At 39.2% G+C, this 20,262-nt stretch overlaps 1 protein-coding gene across 6 annotated transcripts in view; it reads left to right on the top strand.

Annotated features, from left to right (window-relative positions):
* The window catches only part of CNOT4 (CCR4-NOT transcription complex subunit 4), a 77,694-nt gene extending 64,741 nt beyond the window's left edge, over positions 1-12,953 (top strand). For 4 of the 6 annotated variants that reach the window (XM_040062267.2, XM_040062269.2, XM_040062266.2 and 1 more), the window contains 2 exons: positions 11,401-11,613; positions 12,379-12,953. In XM_040062267.2, coding sequence (XP_039918201.1) covers positions 11,401-11,613; positions 12,379-12,680 — 515 coding nt within the window. In that variant the 3' untranslated portion in view covers positions 12,681-12,953. The remainder of the gene's footprint in view (positions 1-11,400; positions 11,614-12,378) is intronic. The other 2 variants (XM_040062271.2, XM_040062274.2) reach the window with 1 other exon arrangement.
* Positions 12,954-20,262: the final 7,309 nt, after the last annotated feature.

The following is a 20,262-nucleotide window of genomic DNA, read 5'->3' as shown; positions in this document are numbered from 1 at the left end:
TTGTCCCATGTTTAAATGAACTTTTTGATTGATTGATTCCCAAAGTACCTTTTTTTCCCCTTCCCTCACTGTATCATTTTTCAAGCTGTAGCAGATGTTTAATGTTGTCATCTTCAGAGACAATTGAGCTTATTGCCGCTCTCTGGAGTGGGATTGATTAGATGGTTTACTGTGAGATTATAAATGTGTAACTGTGCTTCAGGAGAAAGGTTCAGTGACTTCCTCATGGACAGTGTGATTGTTGCTACAAGCAATCTTACCCTAGATTGTATGCAAACTGTCCTAAAAATATTGGCCAGCAGCTATGCTTTGTTCTGCAGATAATGCCAAAGGAAAGATTGGTTTACTGACAGTAGTGTGGGTGGGTGTGTGCCTTTATTTTACTATAGGATAACAGGAAACTCTTTGTAATTTGATAGCTAGTACACTATCATCTTTGCTACCCTACTGCCTGGTGGTGTGTTCAAAAATAATAGGTATAGTGTGGGATCATAGAATAAGGTAGGATTCAGTTTAACAGTGTGTTTTGAGACAGATGCTTAGAAAATGAGATGAACGCATATTAATTTGAAAATAGAAATATATAGTTCTATTTCTGGAATTTACTGAGTGTTTGATAGTCATTGATTTTGTTTCAGATACGTACACTAACAAATTCAGACTTAAAAGTATTAGGAAAAATTGAAAATGGTTTGTCCACTTTCCCCATCAGTTCTATACAAGATGAAGTACTCAACATTTTGAAACACTGAGTATAACTTCATTTATAAATGTCATAATTACCCTGAATGTAAAACTTAATTGTAATTAATTGTAGACCATAATAAAGTAGTTGGAACTCTTACGAGACTATTCCTACACAATAATATGTATATATTCTTCCCAAAAAAACATTGAAACCCCTGAGTTGGAAGGGACCCACAAAGATCATCAAGTCCAATTTCCGACTCTGCACAGGGCAGCCTAAAAATTAAATTGTATGTCTCAAAGCATTGTCCAAATGCTTTGACAATTGAACAGAGACAGTTTATGTATATCATACATATCTTGAAGATCTAAATAGAGGAAAGAGTCAAGTGGACACAGACAGATATGAAGCATAAAGAATTAAGCCCTATTTAGGATAGGGAAAAATGTTTTATTCATTGTCTTTGAAGACAACCAATGTAAAGTTCATTAAGATATTTTAACCATGCAGCTGACTGATACAGAAGCTGTTGTAGGTTTCTGTGAGCGGTTCCTGATATTTCAGGAATGTGGGCAGTTGAGTGTAATAAGTCTGTGTAATAGAATATAATGAAGAATCAAAATTTTATTCTCTTAAGACCTTTTAGTTTTGATGTTGTGGCTTATATCTGTTGAATATTTGCATCCTTATTGATGATATTAAGTATATTTAAAGATGAAACAATAAATGGGTAGACAATTCTATTAATTTTGGCTGTCCCCCAGCTGGGTGGTGTTGCATTCCTTATCCAGACACAGATTAGCATACATGTTTTCCTGTCATGGCTGCATTAAGATTTTTGTGAAACAGTAGCAGGTAGCAGAGAGGACAAAGCAATGACGGTTTTATTAAGAAGGTCCAACGTCTTTACACTCATTTTAAATACTGAGCTCTTCCATTTCTGGACAATTTATGGTGTTGCATCTTCTGCTGCTTTAAATTTTCTGGCCTCTATGCCCCCAGCCTTGAACTTGTCTTGAACATCAAATCCTTTCTTGCCTAATGCTAACTTTGGGACAAGATGTTCATAAAACAAGGGCAGATCCCTGTATGTTGCTGTGGTCATATTATTTAAAGACTATTTACAGCACAAAAAAGGATGAGATACCAGAGTAAGGGTTAACATGCTTTCCCTTTAATACTAAAATTCCTTGTCTGATTTGCTGTTTTCTCATAACATAATTGCATTTTCATTTGCGACACATTTTTTATTTGGTCTTTGTCTTTTTGTCTCCTCTCCCTTGGTTGTTTCTGTCTCCTGAAAACAAGCAAACACATGCCCCATACCTTGTTTTATACAATCTTGGCAAGAAATGGAATTTGTGGCATACCAGCTGACATTTTCCTGTTGTCCAGGATAATAATTTGATATGGGGGTTTGGGTGTGTTCTGCTACTATGCCTTTTTAAAAGAGGATTTGGGCCATGTACTATGGCTATTGAGGTCAGCATGCTGTAAAAATTCTCCAGTTGCTGTGTAAAACAGCAACAAGAGTGTGACTTCAACAGTGGTGCCCCACATGCCTTTATTTGGATGCCATGGTTGAACATTTTCCTCTATTTTTCTTCTTGACCTGACAGTATATTAAAGTTTTAATGCCTGTTTTAAATATTGGTTTCCTTATCTTAACAGTAAGAGAGGCATTAGTAAATTACTTTCTGTCCAAATCTTTTAAAGAAGACCACTTGAGCACTTGGTGATCTTCCTTGATATTTGGCTTTCCAATAGCAGCTGGGCAGAAAGCATGGCAGCTGAATGACATCTTTTCTGTGCCCCCTGGTTACATCTATGCCTGCCTGAAGTCTGTCTCTGATGAGGGATAAATATTGAAAATAGCAAATCTGGTGAACATCTTGGCTTACACAACTAATAGTTGTAGGTACCACTTACTGCATTTCCAAAGGCTTGTGTATCTTTTCCAGAGTGCAGAGCAGCTGCTGTCAAAGTGGATGTGTTGCTCTGATAACAGGGTCACTCCTCATTTGAAACTGCTTTGAAATTTTAAATTAAAAGTACCTTTTGTACAAAACCCATCAGCTGTTTCCATTATTGCTTCTATTGATTCGTATATATCCTGGTTTCCTCAACAAGAATGACTTTCAGTACAGCCTTTGCCATTGAATGTTTTGTTCTTCTCATCAGTCATTTTGCTCACAGCACCCCATTTTTTCCAGGGAGGTTCTAGGGTTCTCCGTTCTTCCTCATCAAGGAGATGCTCTGTGTGTGTGTATCCCTACCTTGAAATTCATTCTCTTTTTATTTTCTATCATAATTTTCTGTTTCACTGGTGAAGAAGTGTTCAGCACAATATGGAATTAATGTGTTCTGAAAATAAACTTTTGGCTTGGTCATTTCTGTTTCTCTGGAGGAGTTTAGTGGGTTTTTTAATGCATCCAGGTTTAAATTAAATGGAAGTGGGACTTCAGATTAATTTCCAAAATATTAAATCAGTGTCAAGATTGAAATCCACTGGGGATATTTCTTTCCTTAGCTCTGGTGTCTTGTCCCTTAATTCCCATACACTTCCTACATTTACTACAAAGGCCTGGCTTCCTTGGTGTAATCTTGTCATGATCTCTGAGAGAACTTCATCCACAGCACCTGTCCTTTAAGTCTTGCTACTTCATCTGTTTGAAAATCTCATCTCATACACCCACCCACTTTCCTTCCAGTGCCTTTTCAGTGCTAATACTGCAACTGTTTTCTAAATTCAGTTGAATTTTTTTCCTCTGATTATATAGGTGATACTGTTTCAAATAAGGTTGGATACATAAATATCTGTCTTCATCTCCCTGGCTTGGTTTTAAGCTCTTACAATTTTTTTTAAAATCTTTGATTGCAAGATTTTTAGGCATGATAGTGAAAGAGAGGCATCCTACTTTTTGGGTAGCAAGATGCCTATTTTTAAATGTGTAATTTTATTTTGGAAGAAGAATATGTATGCAACAAAGGAAAGTGGAAAAAAAGTCTTCAACTTGGCTGCAATTATCAGAGGAGTGACTAATCACATTAACTCTACTACATTTGAAATAACCGTGGGATTGGCTGAAATAGGTGGCCTGAGTAGTTGACCCAGTCTGTATTCTGGACTCTTAGTCCTGACAGCATTTTTGATAACTTTCCAGAAACAGGAAGAAACAAGCAGACAGGAGGCTTTTCACATCAGTTTTTGTGAGTGATTGTGTCTGTGGTGGTCACCAAAGGAACTTCAGCTACGCCAATGCTGGCTTTTGCCTGGGTTTTAGGGATGGAAGACTGCTTTTATTGTTAATAAAACCCCTTTAGGACTGGTTCACCAAAACTTAGGTTGTTTCCTTTCACAGGTAACTGGTAAGATCTTGGGATGGCCCTGCAGTTGTGTAAGAGGCAGTTCAGTCTCCTTACATAGTGTGTCTCCTTCCTCCAGCAGGTAGATGCTTAGCCTTAGGACGCTGTGTTCTCTTAGATGCTTTTCTGAAGTCACTTCAAAATATGCAATAGGTCGCTGGCATGGGTTAAAAGGTGCAACTTTAGTGATGTTAAAAACTGGAGTCTTTGAAAGGAAAGTGAGTGCACTTGGCACTGCCACCTCAGTGTCTTAACAGAATGCTGTGCCTTGGTGTGGACCTGAAACGTTGGCTCTTTCTAGGTCCGTTTAACAATATACTAATAATGACTGGTGCATTTTGGCAAAATGTACAAATAATTCACAGGCTTTCTGTACAAACTTTTTTTAAGTACTCCAGCTTGAAAAACAACTAAGAGAGCAAATATCTTTTTAAAAATTGTACTGGGGGAGGAGCATAAATGAATCCTGAAGGAATAGCAGCAACTGAAAGAGCTGCTTTGCAAATAGTGTTTCTCCTCCCAGTACTGCCAAATCACATTTGAGGGGGGAAAAAAAAATCCCATCCCTTGCTCTCTCTTGGTTTCTTCTACACAGCCTTGTTTGAACTTCATCTTGTCCTAGGAGGAATAATTTTTAAAAATAAGGTCACTTCTATTAGAAGACATCATCTAGTAATCAGAATGGATTTCATGTCATGGAAGGTGAAAACTTGGCTTCCTTGCAGTTTATCTGATTTTCCCACAGAATTATTGACATAATCTACAAATATATAAGCCTTAATTGTCTGCAGATGTAGGAAGATTAAAAATGAGTTTATCATTTGCCAGACCATGCTTTCATTGTGCTAATGCTGGTCTCAAAGCCTGAAGTCAGAGGTTTTGTTTATTGGTTGGATATTCCTGGAATCTAGAATCTGTAACAAGATAGGCTCTTGCTAATTGTTACTATAGCTTTGAAGATCTTTGTTTTCATTTTGCAGTTTCTAGTTATTGCATTGCCCATGGGGCAAATTTCAAATATTTTGTTTTTATTTATGCGTGTATCTATCCAAGTACATTTGTACATGTGGGCTTTTCGTTTGAAGTCAAAGTTTGTTCTATTGACAGACAGGGTAGTCTGGTGAGATTGAACCCTGATGCATGTGAGAGGAAGCAGTTACGGTTAAAATTAACTTTATTTCTCAGATGAATGGAATTGCATGCTTTCTGAGATATTTAATCAAACTGTTCTATGTGTAGGATTCAAGTATCTATTTAATTTGTTTCAGTATCTTAAGTCTTTGTGCGCTTAGTTTAGATTTATGGCAATATTAAAGATTATCAGCACCAGAACCTATTTTCTTCTGGAGTCGGTAATAAAAAATAGTGGGATTCTATAGAAGCATGTTTTTCAAACCATCTTGGAATCTCAGTTTGAAATTTGCTTAGAGATTAAAATTGGGCTGCTGGTTGCTGTAATTATAGTTTGGTCTCTTGAGCTGTGGTAAGTGCAAGTCAATCACAAGAATTCTCCAGATACTCCAGTAAAACTGCTTTTCTCAAGCCTAAAAATTCTGACTCTATACATGCAAGCAAATATGAGTCTTCTTACCATCCCCATACTAATGTTGTTGAAGGGATTTGCCCTGAAAAGAAATGACATTTTCTGACTCAACACTTATTTAGTCACAGAAACCTTAAAAGTTGTACTGTCAGATCATCATCAAAAAGCAAGTTCATTTAGAAAATCTTATTTCCCCCCTTTAAGAATATACTTTAGAATGAATATATTTTACTTCATAGTTTGGCTAACTGGCAAGTTAAGTTGCAGTTGGATTTATTTGACATTGAAGAATAGTGTGCTTATGTTTACATAGCTGTCTTTTAAATGGAATGTAATTACTATAACCTTGGAAATCAATATGGAATAGAGATAAAATGTGTTTTATTTGCAGTATTTTAAAGCTGAGGGTAGTCTGGTGTCTCTTGCAATTTTCTGTGTGTGTATGTACATAAATTGTTTGTATGTGTGCATCTTTTGTTTCCCCAGCTCTTAGAGCTCATGACTTTTAAACTCTCATTTGGAATTCACACTGTGAAATGACACTTAAAAAGCTGGGGTTTGTGAATTGTCGATCTGTTTCCCTTGTATAGACAGTGTTTGTGAGGCTTATAAAGGTTCCCTGCAAACAGCTTTACCTTCTAGTGCTCCCGTCACTTAATGTCTCCCTAATATGATGAGGTGGCTACTTGTATTCTTGATGGGCAGCACTGCTGTTTAAATATGGACAGTTTCCTCCTTCTCTAATCTGCCAGTAACATTCTTGGGTCTCTGTGAATGGATGAAACTTCATTGTTTGGTTTAAGCCTTGTAAGATTACTAGGAATCGTAGCTGTTGAGAATCAGTGAAGCTGCGAGAGAAATCCTTCGTATTTTAGGTGTTTAGATGGGATTTTATTCATGGTTAAAATATTTTCATAAGCAAGTTTATTAGTCATACTAGAGTGAAACAGGTATAGTTCTTACCTTAATTGATTTTTAAGTATACGGCCTTTGGATGAAAAGCTTTTGAGTTTATGTAATGTGATGGTCATAATTTCTTTTTTGGATGTGACAATTTGTCCTTCCCTTATCTTTCCCCCTTAAAGGGAAGTACTGACAGCTGTTTTCAAAACAGAAATACTAATAGTTGAAAGTAATTTTGAGATCTAAAAAGAGAAACCCCAGTCACTTCTCAGAACAGGGCAGCAGGCTGTTTCAGGGAAAGCAAGTATGATCTGCGCTATCTGTGAACATGGTAGCACAAGACAGAGACTGGGACCAGAGATGTCACTTGAAAGGGCATGCTCCTCTGGTGGCCCCATTTGTTTCTAATTGAATTGAAAGACTCTTGGTGAGCTCCTGGTAGTCTTTCATGTTCTTTTTTTGTTTCTCTCATCTTTCTTTGGCTTCAGAATTTATTGTACAGTGTCCTTGAAGATTTCACAAGGGCTTTTTTACAGGCAGGTTGTTGAAATAGCTATTATATTACTGAATACACCTTGACAGTCTCTTTGCTTCTTTTGTTGCCACTCTTTGCAGTCAGGTATGTGGCATTGGCTAGAAGTTTATTTTTTCTAATATGAAGATTTTCCTCAGATTTTATTTTGCTTATTTGAAGCTTTTCTGTAGTTTACATACTGTTGTGTGTCTTGGTCATGCATACAACCTACTGATGGGTTCTTAAAAATAAAATTGCAACTAGATTTGCAGGACTGTTTGATTTTCAGTGGGACTAGAATATTTAAGACTTGGCATAAAGGTATTTGATGTTTTTACTCAATTAGCATGAAAATAGGCTGTTGCAATGGCTTGGAATATAAGTTTGGTAGAGCAAAGACATACACTTGCTTCATGCTTAATGTAACAGTCTTGTGATCTTTCCTATTGGTTGTATTTACTTAAGCATGTACTGGATGAATTTTGCTTTGGATTTTACCATAGGCTTGTATCAGAATTGAGGCAATGATTTGAAATGATCTAGTTACTGTGGTATGTTAATTTTAGTGGGCTTGTCTCACACCAAGAAAACTGGAAATTCTGCTGTCCCATCAATATAAAACATTGAGTGTGTCAATGTCACCAAAATGAGACAGCCAAATTTGAAACACCTTTGGGTTTATTGCAGTGTCGTCAGAATTTTGGAAGTCACAGAACAACCCACATCAGTGCAGCAGATACTTGTGCAAACATCTTCGAAAGTACTGATTATGTGCAACAGAACAGTATTCTGGCTCAGCCATTAATCCTCTTCATGGTCTCTCCCCCAAATATACACTGCCTTGTCTGATTTGAAGAAATAGCATTAAGGCATTGCAGGTAGAGAATGAGGTAAAACTACTTGACTGTCTGGTTGGATGTGATAACGGGGCAATGATTTTATTTAGAAATTCATTAAATGACTAGTTTTATACAAATTAATGTTCAGGCTTCTCAGATGTATTCTTTTTCTTAAGTTAACTTCAAATGGCTTTTTATTTAGATTGGATGGACAAGTTGGATTTGTGTTGAAGCTTTTTTTCCTTTCCTTTTCTCATTCTGAGATGGTGGTTGACTTTGCAAATCTTACATACAAGTGCTTTTATTTCACACTGACATACCTCCTCAGACACAAGAAGATTTCAGTGCTAGAACTGGGGGATCTGTTCACCCCTGTAAACACAAATTTCCACTAGATCAGACAGGATTATGGAATGTGCATCAAGGGAAGACCAGAGTTGAGGGGGTGTGTTTGAAAATGTTTTTCATGTTAATAGTGGTGCTTTCAGTGGTGCTTCACCAGGTTATTCTCTCGTTTGAGTGATGAAGATAATGCATGAGGGGAGGAATCTCATATTTATCTTGATATATAAAATACTTTCTTTGCAGTCATCTGGGTTCTATCTTGTTTTCTTCTGTGTTTTCCCACTATCAGTGGGCATGTTGCTTTAAGCCTTTTAAGACTAGCCTATGGAAGGAGACAGCATTTTCATTCCTTGAGAGGGGGAAACAGTGTTGTATTGGTTCTCACACCCCCAGGTTGTAATGTCCAACTGAGAAATCCATTAATAGTCAGAAAATTACTCCTTCCAACCAGTTAACTTTGGAAGCAGGGAAAGGTAATAGGCAAATGCCCTTTTTAATAGATCTGTATTAACTGAGAGCTAGCTTTTTCTCATTTTTAATTATGGTCCTGGCTTCATCATGAAGCATGGACTTACTTAACAGGAAGTACAAACTAGCTGAGGGATCAGTAATGATTTCTGAAGAAATTACTTTCCTTCAGTTGGTAGAAGTAACTTTTGTCTCTGGGGTCGATTTGCATTTTCACTTAGGCTGTTTAAAATTGCCAGACTCCAGCAAAGACATGTGCTTTGGAGTTTTTTGTGTCAGGGGACAATGTTTTTGGCCGAGCTTGCCTTGCGGCCTCATAAACACACCTGTTTGGGAAAGACAGTAAAGTAAATTTTTTGTAATTCTCTATTTTGTCACTTTTATACCTAGGAGCACAAGATTTTATTAAACTAACTTTCTTATGGTTAGCTAACAACACTGTTTTGGTAGATACTGAATCCTTTTAGGCCTTTCATCTCTTGACTTCTGTGAATCCAAGTGGATTTTGTTCAGACAGTTGAGGTAAAGAGCAGTCTCCCTCAGTTTCTTCTTTCCTGTTTTGTGTTAGAGAGAATACACAGCAGTGGTGCACTGTGCCTGCCTCAGACAGCAGCATGTCCTCACCAGAAAGTGCTGGCCTTTTCCATTCCATAAGAGTCTTGTATCTAAACACTTCCTACCTTTCTTGACCCTTGTGTGATGGGGTTTTTTTAACGGAGAATAACATGACAAAAACATACATATTTTCTTAGCCCAAGGAGGCCTAATGCTTTATGACATTAATTTTCCTAGCCTGTTCCTTGCAATATCCTGCAGGCTTTGTCTTAGTCTTCCTCCATGGCATGTTGCAGGTAGTTAAACTACATGTTAATTTTCTTACACAAGAGTTTTGAGGGCATTTTGGGGGTTAGTAAAGTCAGTGACTGAGACCTTTGCAGATCCCTAGCTCACAGGTATTGAGATGAGTATGTTCACTCACATATGGACCCAGTAAGCATTTTTGTATGCTTTTTGCATTGCACTAGAAGTGAATAATTAAACAGAGCTGTGTTTCTTTGCACAAGCTTTTTGAAGCAGCAGAAAAGTGGAAACTAGTGGTGTACAATGCAGAATTTGCTGCAGTTATTTCTGTGATGGTGAGCTGGCTACTTTTGTTCAAAAAACTTAATTTAGAACTTGTCTTGAATGGGCTTATGGATATTCAAGAGGGTTGTGAAACAAAATCTCTTGAGGACATTTTCTACTAATACTTTCTAAAATTTTTGATGTATTATTTTTAATCTCAGGATTGTAGATTTTGATGAAAACCATATGGCACCAAATTCTTTAAAAGCATTTATTCTGTGCATTAGTATTGTAAAGGAAGAAGAAGGAGCTGTGAAAGGACAGGATTTCAAGAAGTAGGTAGTTTGTTTTGGTTTGAGTTTTTTGTTTTGTTTTGGGGTTTTTTTCCCCACTCTAGAAACAAAAGGTAATTGCTCAAGGCACCACTTTTTTCTGAACACTCAGCTTTACAAAAACTGCCAGGGCAGGTTTTGATAGCAATTGAGACTGCTTTCTTTATTCTCCAACATAAGGTTGTGAGTTAGTGATATCCTCTAATTTTCCAAGAAGACTTAAATCTCTTGTTGTTGATGAAGTAGCAGTATTGTGAAAGTATCTCTTTATGATAATTCTGATTGAGATAAAGGTCCTTTCCTCAGACAGGATAGGCAAAGATGTTTTTAAAAATAAGGTTGTAATCTAGATATTTATCAAAAAGACAACCATGTGCCAACGTATTGCCTAACACTTCCTTTCCAAATATAACTGACCACAAGCTAATAAAGTATGACTTCCTGTATTGGATGGTAAATACTGGAGTGCTTTGAGATACTTGAAGCAAGAGATGGATCATAGAACTGGATAGTCCGTTCTAGATAGCATGGTATAACTTCTGTGTTGAGGGATCATTTGCTGTAGTGCTAATAACCGCATTATCCTGTTGTCCTTAGTCAGTATGTCTTGAAACGTTCAAGCAACTAGTTGAGATTTGACTGCTTTGGTGTCCAGCTGGTTTGCTTCTTACCAAAATTTTGAGGATATTGCTGTGTTGGAAATCATTCTGAAAGGTCTTTAAAGAATTTTCACTACTATCCTTCAACTGCAAGAGGGAAATTAACTCCCTCCAACTTCATTGCCGTTTCCTTCGGAAGAACGTCTGTAGGGCTGTGAATGAGCAAGCTATAACAAAACAAAACAAGACATCTGTGATTTTCCTCAGCCTCCCTGGTTTCTCACATTCCATTTCTATTGCAGAGCCCTACCTAGCCTTTCTTTATTTTGATGTACATCAAACAAAACAACCTTTTTGAGCCTGCTGCCCATGAATAGAGCAGCCAAATTGCAGCAGAAGTATTCTCATCAAGCACCTGGTAGATTTTTCCCTGTTAGTAATAGAGGGAGAGGCGCTTGATTATTCAAGTCTGAATCAAAATGGGGAAATACATATTGGGGGAGTAGTTATATCTTTCTCCCATTCCTTCACATTTTGTTTAAAACCTGCCAGCCCCTCAGAGTAATTAATCAGTTATGGAAACATTGAGCCTAGGTTTTTGGACAGGGAAAGTATTAAATGCTTAGCTTAAAGAGTAAAAGCAAAATCCCATACCCCACCAAAGAAGGACATCTGTTTCTAACTTCAGCTTTTTATTTTTTTTATCTTTTATTTTTTTTTTGTTGGTAAATCTCCCAGACAACAGCAGTTCTGTAGAGAGTTTAAATATGAAGGAATGGCAGGACGGGCTAAGGGCACTTCTACCGAACATTAACATCAACTTTGGTGGACTGCCCAATGCTTCTTCCCCCTCCAACGCCAACCACAGTGTACCAACGTCCAACACTGCCACCACCGACAGCCTGAATTGGGACAGCCCTGGCAGCTGGATGGACCCCGCAATCATCACAGGTAACCGTTTCTCACTCCTTCAGCTCCACTGGCAAACCATCACATGGGTATTTGGCACAAACTGATTTACATCTGAGGAGAAAAAAAAAAAAGTCATTATGCGGTGGTCTCTTCCAGCTTCCATCCACAAAACCTCAGGGGTCCAGGATTTTTTGTGGAACCTCTAGGTATAACAGAGCATCACTTAGGCCTTTGCAATGCATGCCCAGGACCTTTGTAGGCAGTCAGGTGGATCAGCGCTTTCTTATAGGGTCAATCTTTAAGGTGTCCCTTCTGCAGGATGGCATGTCCGGTATGTGCGTCGCTGGTCCTGAGGCACTGAAGGCAATCACTGGACTTGGTTATTTAAAAAGGGACATACTCCACTTGTTTATAAAGCTCTCTTTTATAAGGCTGTCTGGTTGTGTTCCCCTGTTAGAGAGGCTGAAGCATGATTCAAGTAGGCAGAGTAAAAGGTGAAGGATGTAGTGTACTGGCAGCTTGGTGTGGTAAGGTCACGTTGACAGGATGCAGTTCTTGAGCAGAATGTTTGATAGAAAAATGTGTGTTTCATGAAGAAGCGTTCTGAGGGTGAACTTTCTCGTATCTCGATTTAATGTTAAATGTTTTTGTGGGCAGGGTAATTATATATAATGCATTTTCTGTACAAACTAATCATGTTTTCTCATTGTTGCTTTTTGCTAGGTTAAATTGACCTCCTTCATGGTCAGTTTATTGCTTCTCCTCTGACTTGCCTGTATCCCTATTTTTTTCTTCTTTTCTTAGGTATCCCAGCCTCCACAGGAAACAGTTTAGACAGCCTTCAAGATGACAATCCTCCACATTGGCTAAAATCTCTTCAGGCCCTCACAGAGGTGGACGGCCCCAGTGCAGCGCCATCACAGACGCACCACAGTAACCCCTTCGGCACACAGATCCCTCTGCACAGAGCCAGTTGGAATCCCTACTCTCCTCCTTCAAACCCCACCAGTTTCCATTCCCCACCTCCAGGCTTTCAGACAGCCTTCAGACCTCCCAGTAAAACCCCCACAGATCTACTACAGAGCTCAGCGCTGGATCGTCATTAGGAAAGGAGGAAAAAGAAAAAAAATAAGACCCAAAACGTTAGAAATGCAGGAAGTGTCCCACCCTGACTCCTCCCCATGCCCACCTACTGTTCCCCTGTCATATCTTTCTTTCTAAAGAATCCAGTTCCTGATCAAACTTCCCCCCCAAATGCAATGCCATCACAGGGTCATGACCATTCTTTTTGTTAAGTTTCTGCAGAAACTTGAAATACACTGTTTGAAATACTTTCTAACCATTCTAAGGAAAAAAAAAAAAAAAAAAAAAGAGAGAGAGGGAAATCAAAATGCAGTCTCAATGCTTAAGGAGAATATTACTGTCTTACATCTTTTGCACATGAGTATTTCTGCCTAGTAGAAAAGTGTCAGTCTGCAGTAGGGGGAAAAGTGCAATGCAGAATCAAATGCAAGAACATAAAAAAGGTATTTAATTTAAATGAAGTTACTGAACATGTGGGGCAAGCAATGGCCCAGCATTTATTTTGCATTCAGTGTGGCACTACACAGGGAAATTGCTGTTGGGGTTGGTTGGTTTGTTGGGGGTTTTTTTTGTTTGTTTGTTTTGTTTTTGTTTTTATTTGGGTTTTTGTTGTTTGTTTGTTTTTTTCTGTTTTTGTTTTGGGTTTTTTTGAGCAGGGGGTTTTATTGCATCAGTCAGAGTTTGACATGGCGTGTGTGGAGAGACAAAACACTTAGAGCTGTGAGTAACTGGCATGTTGCTAAAGAGTGGTGTAAAGAGGGGAGAATAAGATTTTTCTTTAATTTTGGCTTTAGATTTCAAGTAAACTTTAATGTTTTAAAAATATTCACAGATTTAATACCTAGCATATACATAATATAAGCAGCTGAAACACAAGTGATATTTACTTCAGTCTTTCTATCTCCTCTGTCGGTCTCTTTTTTTTTTTTTTTTTTTAAAAAGATTCACGTGATTAGGTCACTCTGGGATAGCACTGCATTGGGGCCACATGATCACCATCAGGAGCAACCTCTGACCTCTGCCTGCAGCTTTCACTTAACCCTGTAGTTTCTGGACGTTTGTGCAGTATTGAAAAGACAGGAAAAAAGAAACAGATAAATAAACATGGTTATAACCTGACGCTAAAACTAAAACCAAGGAAATGTACCTCTTTCTTCAGAATTAAAACTAAAATCTTAAATAAAAAAGGAAACTTGATGATGAATTATGTTTGCCTTTTTTTTTTTTTTAACCTTGGATTTTTAATTACTGCATCTGGCAAAAAGTGCATGTCATTGCATGTTTGGGGTTTTCTTCCTATTCATCTAAACCAGAACGACTTTATCATTGGAAATACTGTTTTGTATAGGTACTTCTGTATTGAAGGGTAGAAAAAGCATAATTCTTTAAATCTTTTAAAGGGACTCATAGCAATAGCTAGAGGCAGTCGGTCTCTAACTGTTATTGGTGGTATCCTTTTAAATCTGAAACATTAAACTCCTGTTTTTATTTTTTCTGAATTAAATGCCATGGCACTCAGTAGATAGCATGCAATAATATGTCTGAAGATAGGGCAGAGGATTTATGACTCCCTGTGTTCATCATCAGCCCTGCATAAACGTATAAAACACTGTCACTGCACAACAGGGGATGAAGAGCTCTTAATGGATAGAAGTCCTCCAGTAAGATTTTAGACTTGCAAGCAGACTTATTTAAAACCTGCAACCTTGTGGTTGGGCTGCTGATTGCTGTAGCTTACAAGGGTGGCGGAGAGCCTGAAATTTTAAAGATGCCTGTGCAGGATTTCTCACCTCTAGTGTGAGCTGTATAGTTCAGACTGGCAGCCTTCTGAAAATGTTTGCTGCTGGCAGGGGCAAGGAAAGGAATTTCCACTGATGAACTATGAGCACCTAAATGGGGATGGAGTGGGGTGAGGAACTGGCCTTTCAGGAAGTAGAAACAAATCCTGAATCAGTCACTGGACAAAAGAGCCAAGTCTTGAATCTGTGCAGTGTTTCTAAATATCCTATTATGCAAAACATCACTTGGTGGCTACGTGCTTTTGCTCTTCCCTCACCTGCACTGCCATTTTAGTGCTGTGTTTATTACTCTATTATGGGCCTGTATGTGCTGTTTCTAAACTGGCAGCATTGCTGCAGATGTCATGTGCCCTGGTCACTTGGGGGAGTATGCACACCCTTTGATGCCAGTGCTCCCCAAAAAACAAACTATGTTTTTGTCACCCAGCCATCTCCTGAAACTGCTGGTAGTGGAAAGGGAAGTGCTGTGGGCTGGAGTGGCCTCATCTGTTGCATTGCCTACTGGTGTCCCTGAACTGGGGGTGCAGCCCAGCAGGAACTGTCTGCTGGAGGTCCTGGTGAAGATGATAATGATCTTTCGTTTGTTTTTTTTTTTGTCTCCTTCTACAGTTGCTAGATGTTTTTCCACCTTTAACATTTTGTTTTAGAAGAGGGTCCTTCCTGACCCTGAAAATTAGCAAGGCTCCCAAAGGAGCTCCAACTGCTTTCTATGTACCACAGCAATTCCTGAAGCCGCTGCCTTCTTCAGTTTTTCAGTTGTCCCTGTGTTGCAGCTTAGGAGGTACTGTGGCAACCCTGTGCCCATTGTCTGCTGCCACTGGAAACCAAGCTTCAGCTGTTTGGGAGATGCTTACTCCCAGCTGCCATGCAGCAGCTTGTGTGGTTGGCCTACCAACAAACCCTTAGCCTTCAGAAGAAGGTGTGCAAGTATAATGACTTTCTCCATGTGATGGTGCTTTCCCAAGAAAGATTTCTTGGTGGGTAGCATTGGCATTACAACAGTAAAGTGTATCAGTGATCAGATGGATGTGTGTTGGGTGCAGCTTTTGACACATTTAGCCTAGTTTTGTGTACTGTCTGATGTGGATTCTGCATTACCTCAGCTGGGAAGCAACCTGGTGTTGCACTCTGTTCAACTGTGTGGAGCTCACCTGTTTTTTTTTCTTACAAAGTTTTGGATTTATTGGTGGAGAGGAGAGGAAGGTGGGGTTTTGTTTCTGTTTTGTTGGGGGTTTGGGGGGTTTGTTTTAGGTGTGGTTTTGTTTTGGGATTTGTTTGTCTGTTTCTTTTAATTACTTGATGGAGTTTTCCTATGACAAGAAATTCTGTACAGGAACATTTATTGAGAAAAGAACATCCATGTGGTTGTCTTAGTTCATGGGCTGCTGTTTCTTATATTGTATGGATACTTGCAGCTTTTTCATGCATTAAGCAAAAAACAATGCTTGACTGAAAGGCTGGTGACCCAGGACTAGCAACACATTTGGTACATAATGTCTGGTGAAGATAAAGGATGGGCCAGACTGCTCTTCCAAAATGTTTTGAGGGTGTGTTGAGGGAAGGAATTATTGGCCATGAATCTGTTGGCATAAGAAGCTGTGTGACATTTTCAACAAAATTACAATTCAGGTGTAATAATTTGATGGTGAGCAGTGCTGGATTGATAGTAAGCGTTCCTGGCCCAAGTCTTTTTCTTTTTTTTTTTTTTTTTCTCCCCCATCTTTGTAATATTGAACAAGAGAATGATGTTTTTCTAGTTTACATTAAGGAATAAAATGTCACCTTTTGGCTGAGGTGAAGAGCCATTGCATGAATGTTTTTTCCTCTAATAACTTTCATTTCTTAGTTGGAAATCAAATGTCAGCAGGTATTGGCATTGTAAATACAGTGTCTTGACAGAGCTGTTTTAATTACACTTCAAAAAAATTACACAGAAAAAAAACTAAAAAGGAGAAGGAAAACAGCTAAAAAGGGGAAAAGGGTAATATGTTGAAAAAAGAGAAGTTAAAAAGTATTAAGGAGGGCCACTTGCAACTGACACGTGCTCAGCATGTACTGGGTTACTGTGTAGTTCCATTTTCCTCCTGCTCTCAAAGCTTTGGCGGTGCCCTGGACTCCCTGTGCCTGGCACCAGGAGTCGGGTCTCAGCCAGTACCAGGTTTTGACCCAGCCTGATGACTTGAGCTGCAGTTACTGGGAATGAGGGAAGCTCTGGTTATCTGCTGCGCTGATCTCAGGTGAATTCACCCCCTGGCAGCCCCCCGCCTTCCTGAAACGCCGTTGCAGTGCTGCTGCTGGAGCAGGCATTTCAGCGGTGCTGACCAGAACCGACTGGGTCAAGCTGGACCTTCCTTGTCCCGGTTTAGGGATTTCCTGAACTCAACTTTTGATTTGCTTCTTCTCTATCACAGACTCTGTTGTTCAGTACGGTTTTTCTCCACCCTGGGATGCTCATTTAATCATAAACATTGAAGTATTTGGATTTTAGGGAAAATGGGAGATGGTTTTGGCTTTGTGCTTTTGTTTGTTCTGTTTGGAGTTTTTTATAGTTTGGTAGAACTGGTCATGCTGCTGTGGAGATTTCTGGCTTTTTTTTTCTTCTGGTGGGAGGGAAAGGGTCATGCATCAGTTTCCATCCTTATGCTTGCGAGGGAGTTTAGAAAAACACACTTGAAAAGCTTATAATGCCTGGGTGCTTATTGTTCATCCCTCTCCTCAGAACATGTGGAAGTTGCCTTAGTTGCGAAGTAGCTTGGCACTGGTGTTGGTCTCTAGCACACATAAATCCAGTGCATGGCAGTTGTTGCATTGCCTGGGACTAATTCCCTCTGAGGAAAGCTGTTATGCTGGAATAAAACTCACTGCTCAGAACTGAGGTGTGTCAAAAAACTGAGGGGTGGCAGGCAGAGTGCTTAAAGGGTTGGGGGTTGTCACCAGTCATACTTGAAGGGCTTGTAGGTACTTGTAACTTCTTGAGGGGGATGACCTCAAGAAGTTGCAAGTACCTACAGTACCAGCTGTCAGTGACCTGAGTTTTCAGTGTGGCCCAAGCATGTACTGTAAAGTGGTGTTTGGCATGAATCTGTGCTTTTGAGTGGTTCTTGCTCTGTATCTCCAGCAGTGTGTGGCTGTATGGCCTGCTGTGGGTGTGCTTTCCACATCACTCGTGTATGGTCATCTGTGCAAGCTGAATGCAGATGCAGGAAGTGTAAGACCTTGTGCTCCTTGCCCTTTGCCCAAATCTCAGTATCTTTTTTCCTTCTTTGGGATGTTCAACTGATAGTCATGCCTAAAGATTCTTACCTTTTTCATATATTTGTAACTTTGTAGATTTTTGAATACAGTTGTATGGTTTGTAGTACTTTTCCTTTTTCGTGTTTTAGAATAAGAAGCTAAATCTTTCTAACACATTGTTGGAATTCTGTTTAGTCTTATTCTTAAAAAGAGAACTTCTGACAAGGACATCTTGTTTTCCACGGGAACTTGAGATGTAACAAGAAGTAAGGCAAAGAAGCCCCTGGACCAACTCCAAGGGGCTGACCTTAAGGGTGGGTTACTGGGGCAACTGATCTCCTACTGGATGTACCTGCTAGATATACCAAGTAATTAACCTTATAAAAAATTGTAGAAATCCTTTATCACGGTGCATATGTACCTGTGCACCTGAAAGCTTTCATTAAATAATTGCTTTTTATCTTACCACTCTTAATATTGTTTGGAAAGTTTTTATCTCTTGATTCCAGGCAACTATAGGAAGGATCTCTTGAGTTCTCTTTAATAGTTGAGACCATAAACAAAGCTTCTAAAGAGTTAAAAGAGGAAGTATCATCATAACTTTGGATTGCAGTGTAAGAAAAGGCATAGCCTCAGAATGCTGAAATCTACATGTGAGAGTACTGTAAATGAGTGAGATGTTCATCTTCCCTACTTTCTGGGCTTTGCCTTTGTCCTAGACATACTGCTGTTTTGTTTCTGTGGCAAACTGAAGGCCCTTGAGATGAAAATAGCCATACAAAGTTGTTGCCATACAAGTTCAGGGAGCTAGAGTGACTTGCGGGACTCCAAGCTGCTGCCTTGTGAAGGTTTGAGGTGAGCTGGGTGACCTGGCAGCTGCAGATTTGTTACTGGCTTTGCTGATGAAAAGTACTGGTCTAGGGTGGTCTGATGCAGTGACTAAGATGTGGAAGTCATTTGAACAGAGGTGGTGTCACTGCAGGGGAAAACAGTACAGAAAAGTCCTTTATAACCTAAAATCTGTGAGAGAGTGGTCTGCCTGACATCTGATGGTCAGGAGGTTCCATCTCCTGCAACACAGATAAGCCTTTCAGTGGGATACAGGCATCACGTAGTTACTGTTGTAGTCTCCTGTGAAATCTTGCTAGATTGCTATTTATTTTTCCCAGTCCTCAGACTTAAAAAATTGACAAATAATATGTGTATTTGAGGTGCATGGAGAGACAATGACACTTGCTCAGCTCTTTCCTCTTCCTACCAGCACTTAAAATACTACTCTTGAAAGCTTGTACTGCCAGAAGGTGGCCATGCTTTTCAAGCTCACAATGAGTATCTTTTTAGAAATTCATGGCTTTAGCATTTGGATGTTACAAGTCCCAGCATTAATCTTGGCCAGATATCCAGAGAATCTAAGACCTCTTCTGCCAGTGCTAATCAGTCACGGGAGGCTGGTACACCAACCTTCACTAGAGAATTTAAAGTTGTGACCAAAACTTGTTTAGCTCTTTTGAGATAAGCGTGCAGGCTGAGGTTTACAGTATGGAGTCTGAAGCTTAAAATTCTGTTTAAAGAAAAGAACTGAGGGTGCTTTGTTCAGACCCTCAGCAGAAAGCTACTGCTTGTGAGGTTTGCCTGGGACAGAATGGGCAATGAGCTGGCCTTGCAGCTATCTCAATCCCTCTTCACATGATTTCCTTCAGTTCCAAGGTCCACCTCTCTGCAGGATATTGAATGTATATAATTAAAAAAAAAAAAAAAAAAGTGATATATGTGATTCAGTGGATGCCTGCTCCAACAGGAACCTCTGACTAACATGGCAAGAATGCATGGGATTATAGTCTCAGAGGTTCGCTTCTTCCAGTTTACTTTTAAGCTTCTGTATAGTTGCTGTCCTCCTCCCTCCTCATTTGGTAAATAAAAGCAAACTTTGCTTATTGTTGCCTAGCTGACGGTGCCTTCCTGAGTTGAAGCTGAGTGTGGCTCTTTACACTTTAACTCAGCTCTTTGCTGCACTGGTCCAAGGAGCTGTTGCAAAGAATAAAGGGTAGACAGGGAAACTTAGAGTAGAGCTGACCTTCCTGCCCTTAACCCGTATTTCTTGGTTCTCCTGCTATTTGAGATGACTTTTGAGGAAGACCTGGCTGTGTACTCTTCCTTGATGGAGAAATTTGGCTAAGACAATATTTTGGGATCAAATAGTTTTGTTAGGAAGCTGAGCTTTGCATACAAGCGGGAGGTGGGGGGGGGGGGGGGATGTGTGGAAGTCAGGAAAATGTTACTCCAAGGAATATTAAATGCTTTTTTCAAGTTGACAGTTTTCTCTGTACAAAAAACTACTCTGTCAGTTTTTTATTGAAAATGCTAATTTTTTGTCATGGCACTTCAGAATCAGCAACTTTCTGGACAGGTTTGGCAAAATTTTTTTGCATCTGAAATGTGCATCATTTCAGTTTGTACTGAAAGCAGGTGTCAGTCTCTGGTATTATGTAGGAAAAAAAAAAAATCACACTTTTGGTTTTAAAGCCTCCCTTCAATCCAAGGAAGAACAAACTGAGTCCCAAATGTATTTTTT

The sequence above is a fragment of the Hirundo rustica genome, chromosome 4, assembly GCF_015227805.2.
Source record: "Hirundo rustica isolate bHirRus1 chromosome 4, bHirRus1.pri.v3, whole genome shotgun sequence".
In the NCBI taxonomy this organism is placed as follows: domain Eukaryota; kingdom Metazoa; phylum Chordata; class Aves; order Passeriformes; family Hirundinidae; genus Hirundo; species Hirundo rustica.
Note: the sequence above shows the minus strand (reverse complement) of the source record. Positions and strands in the feature narration are given on the sequence as shown.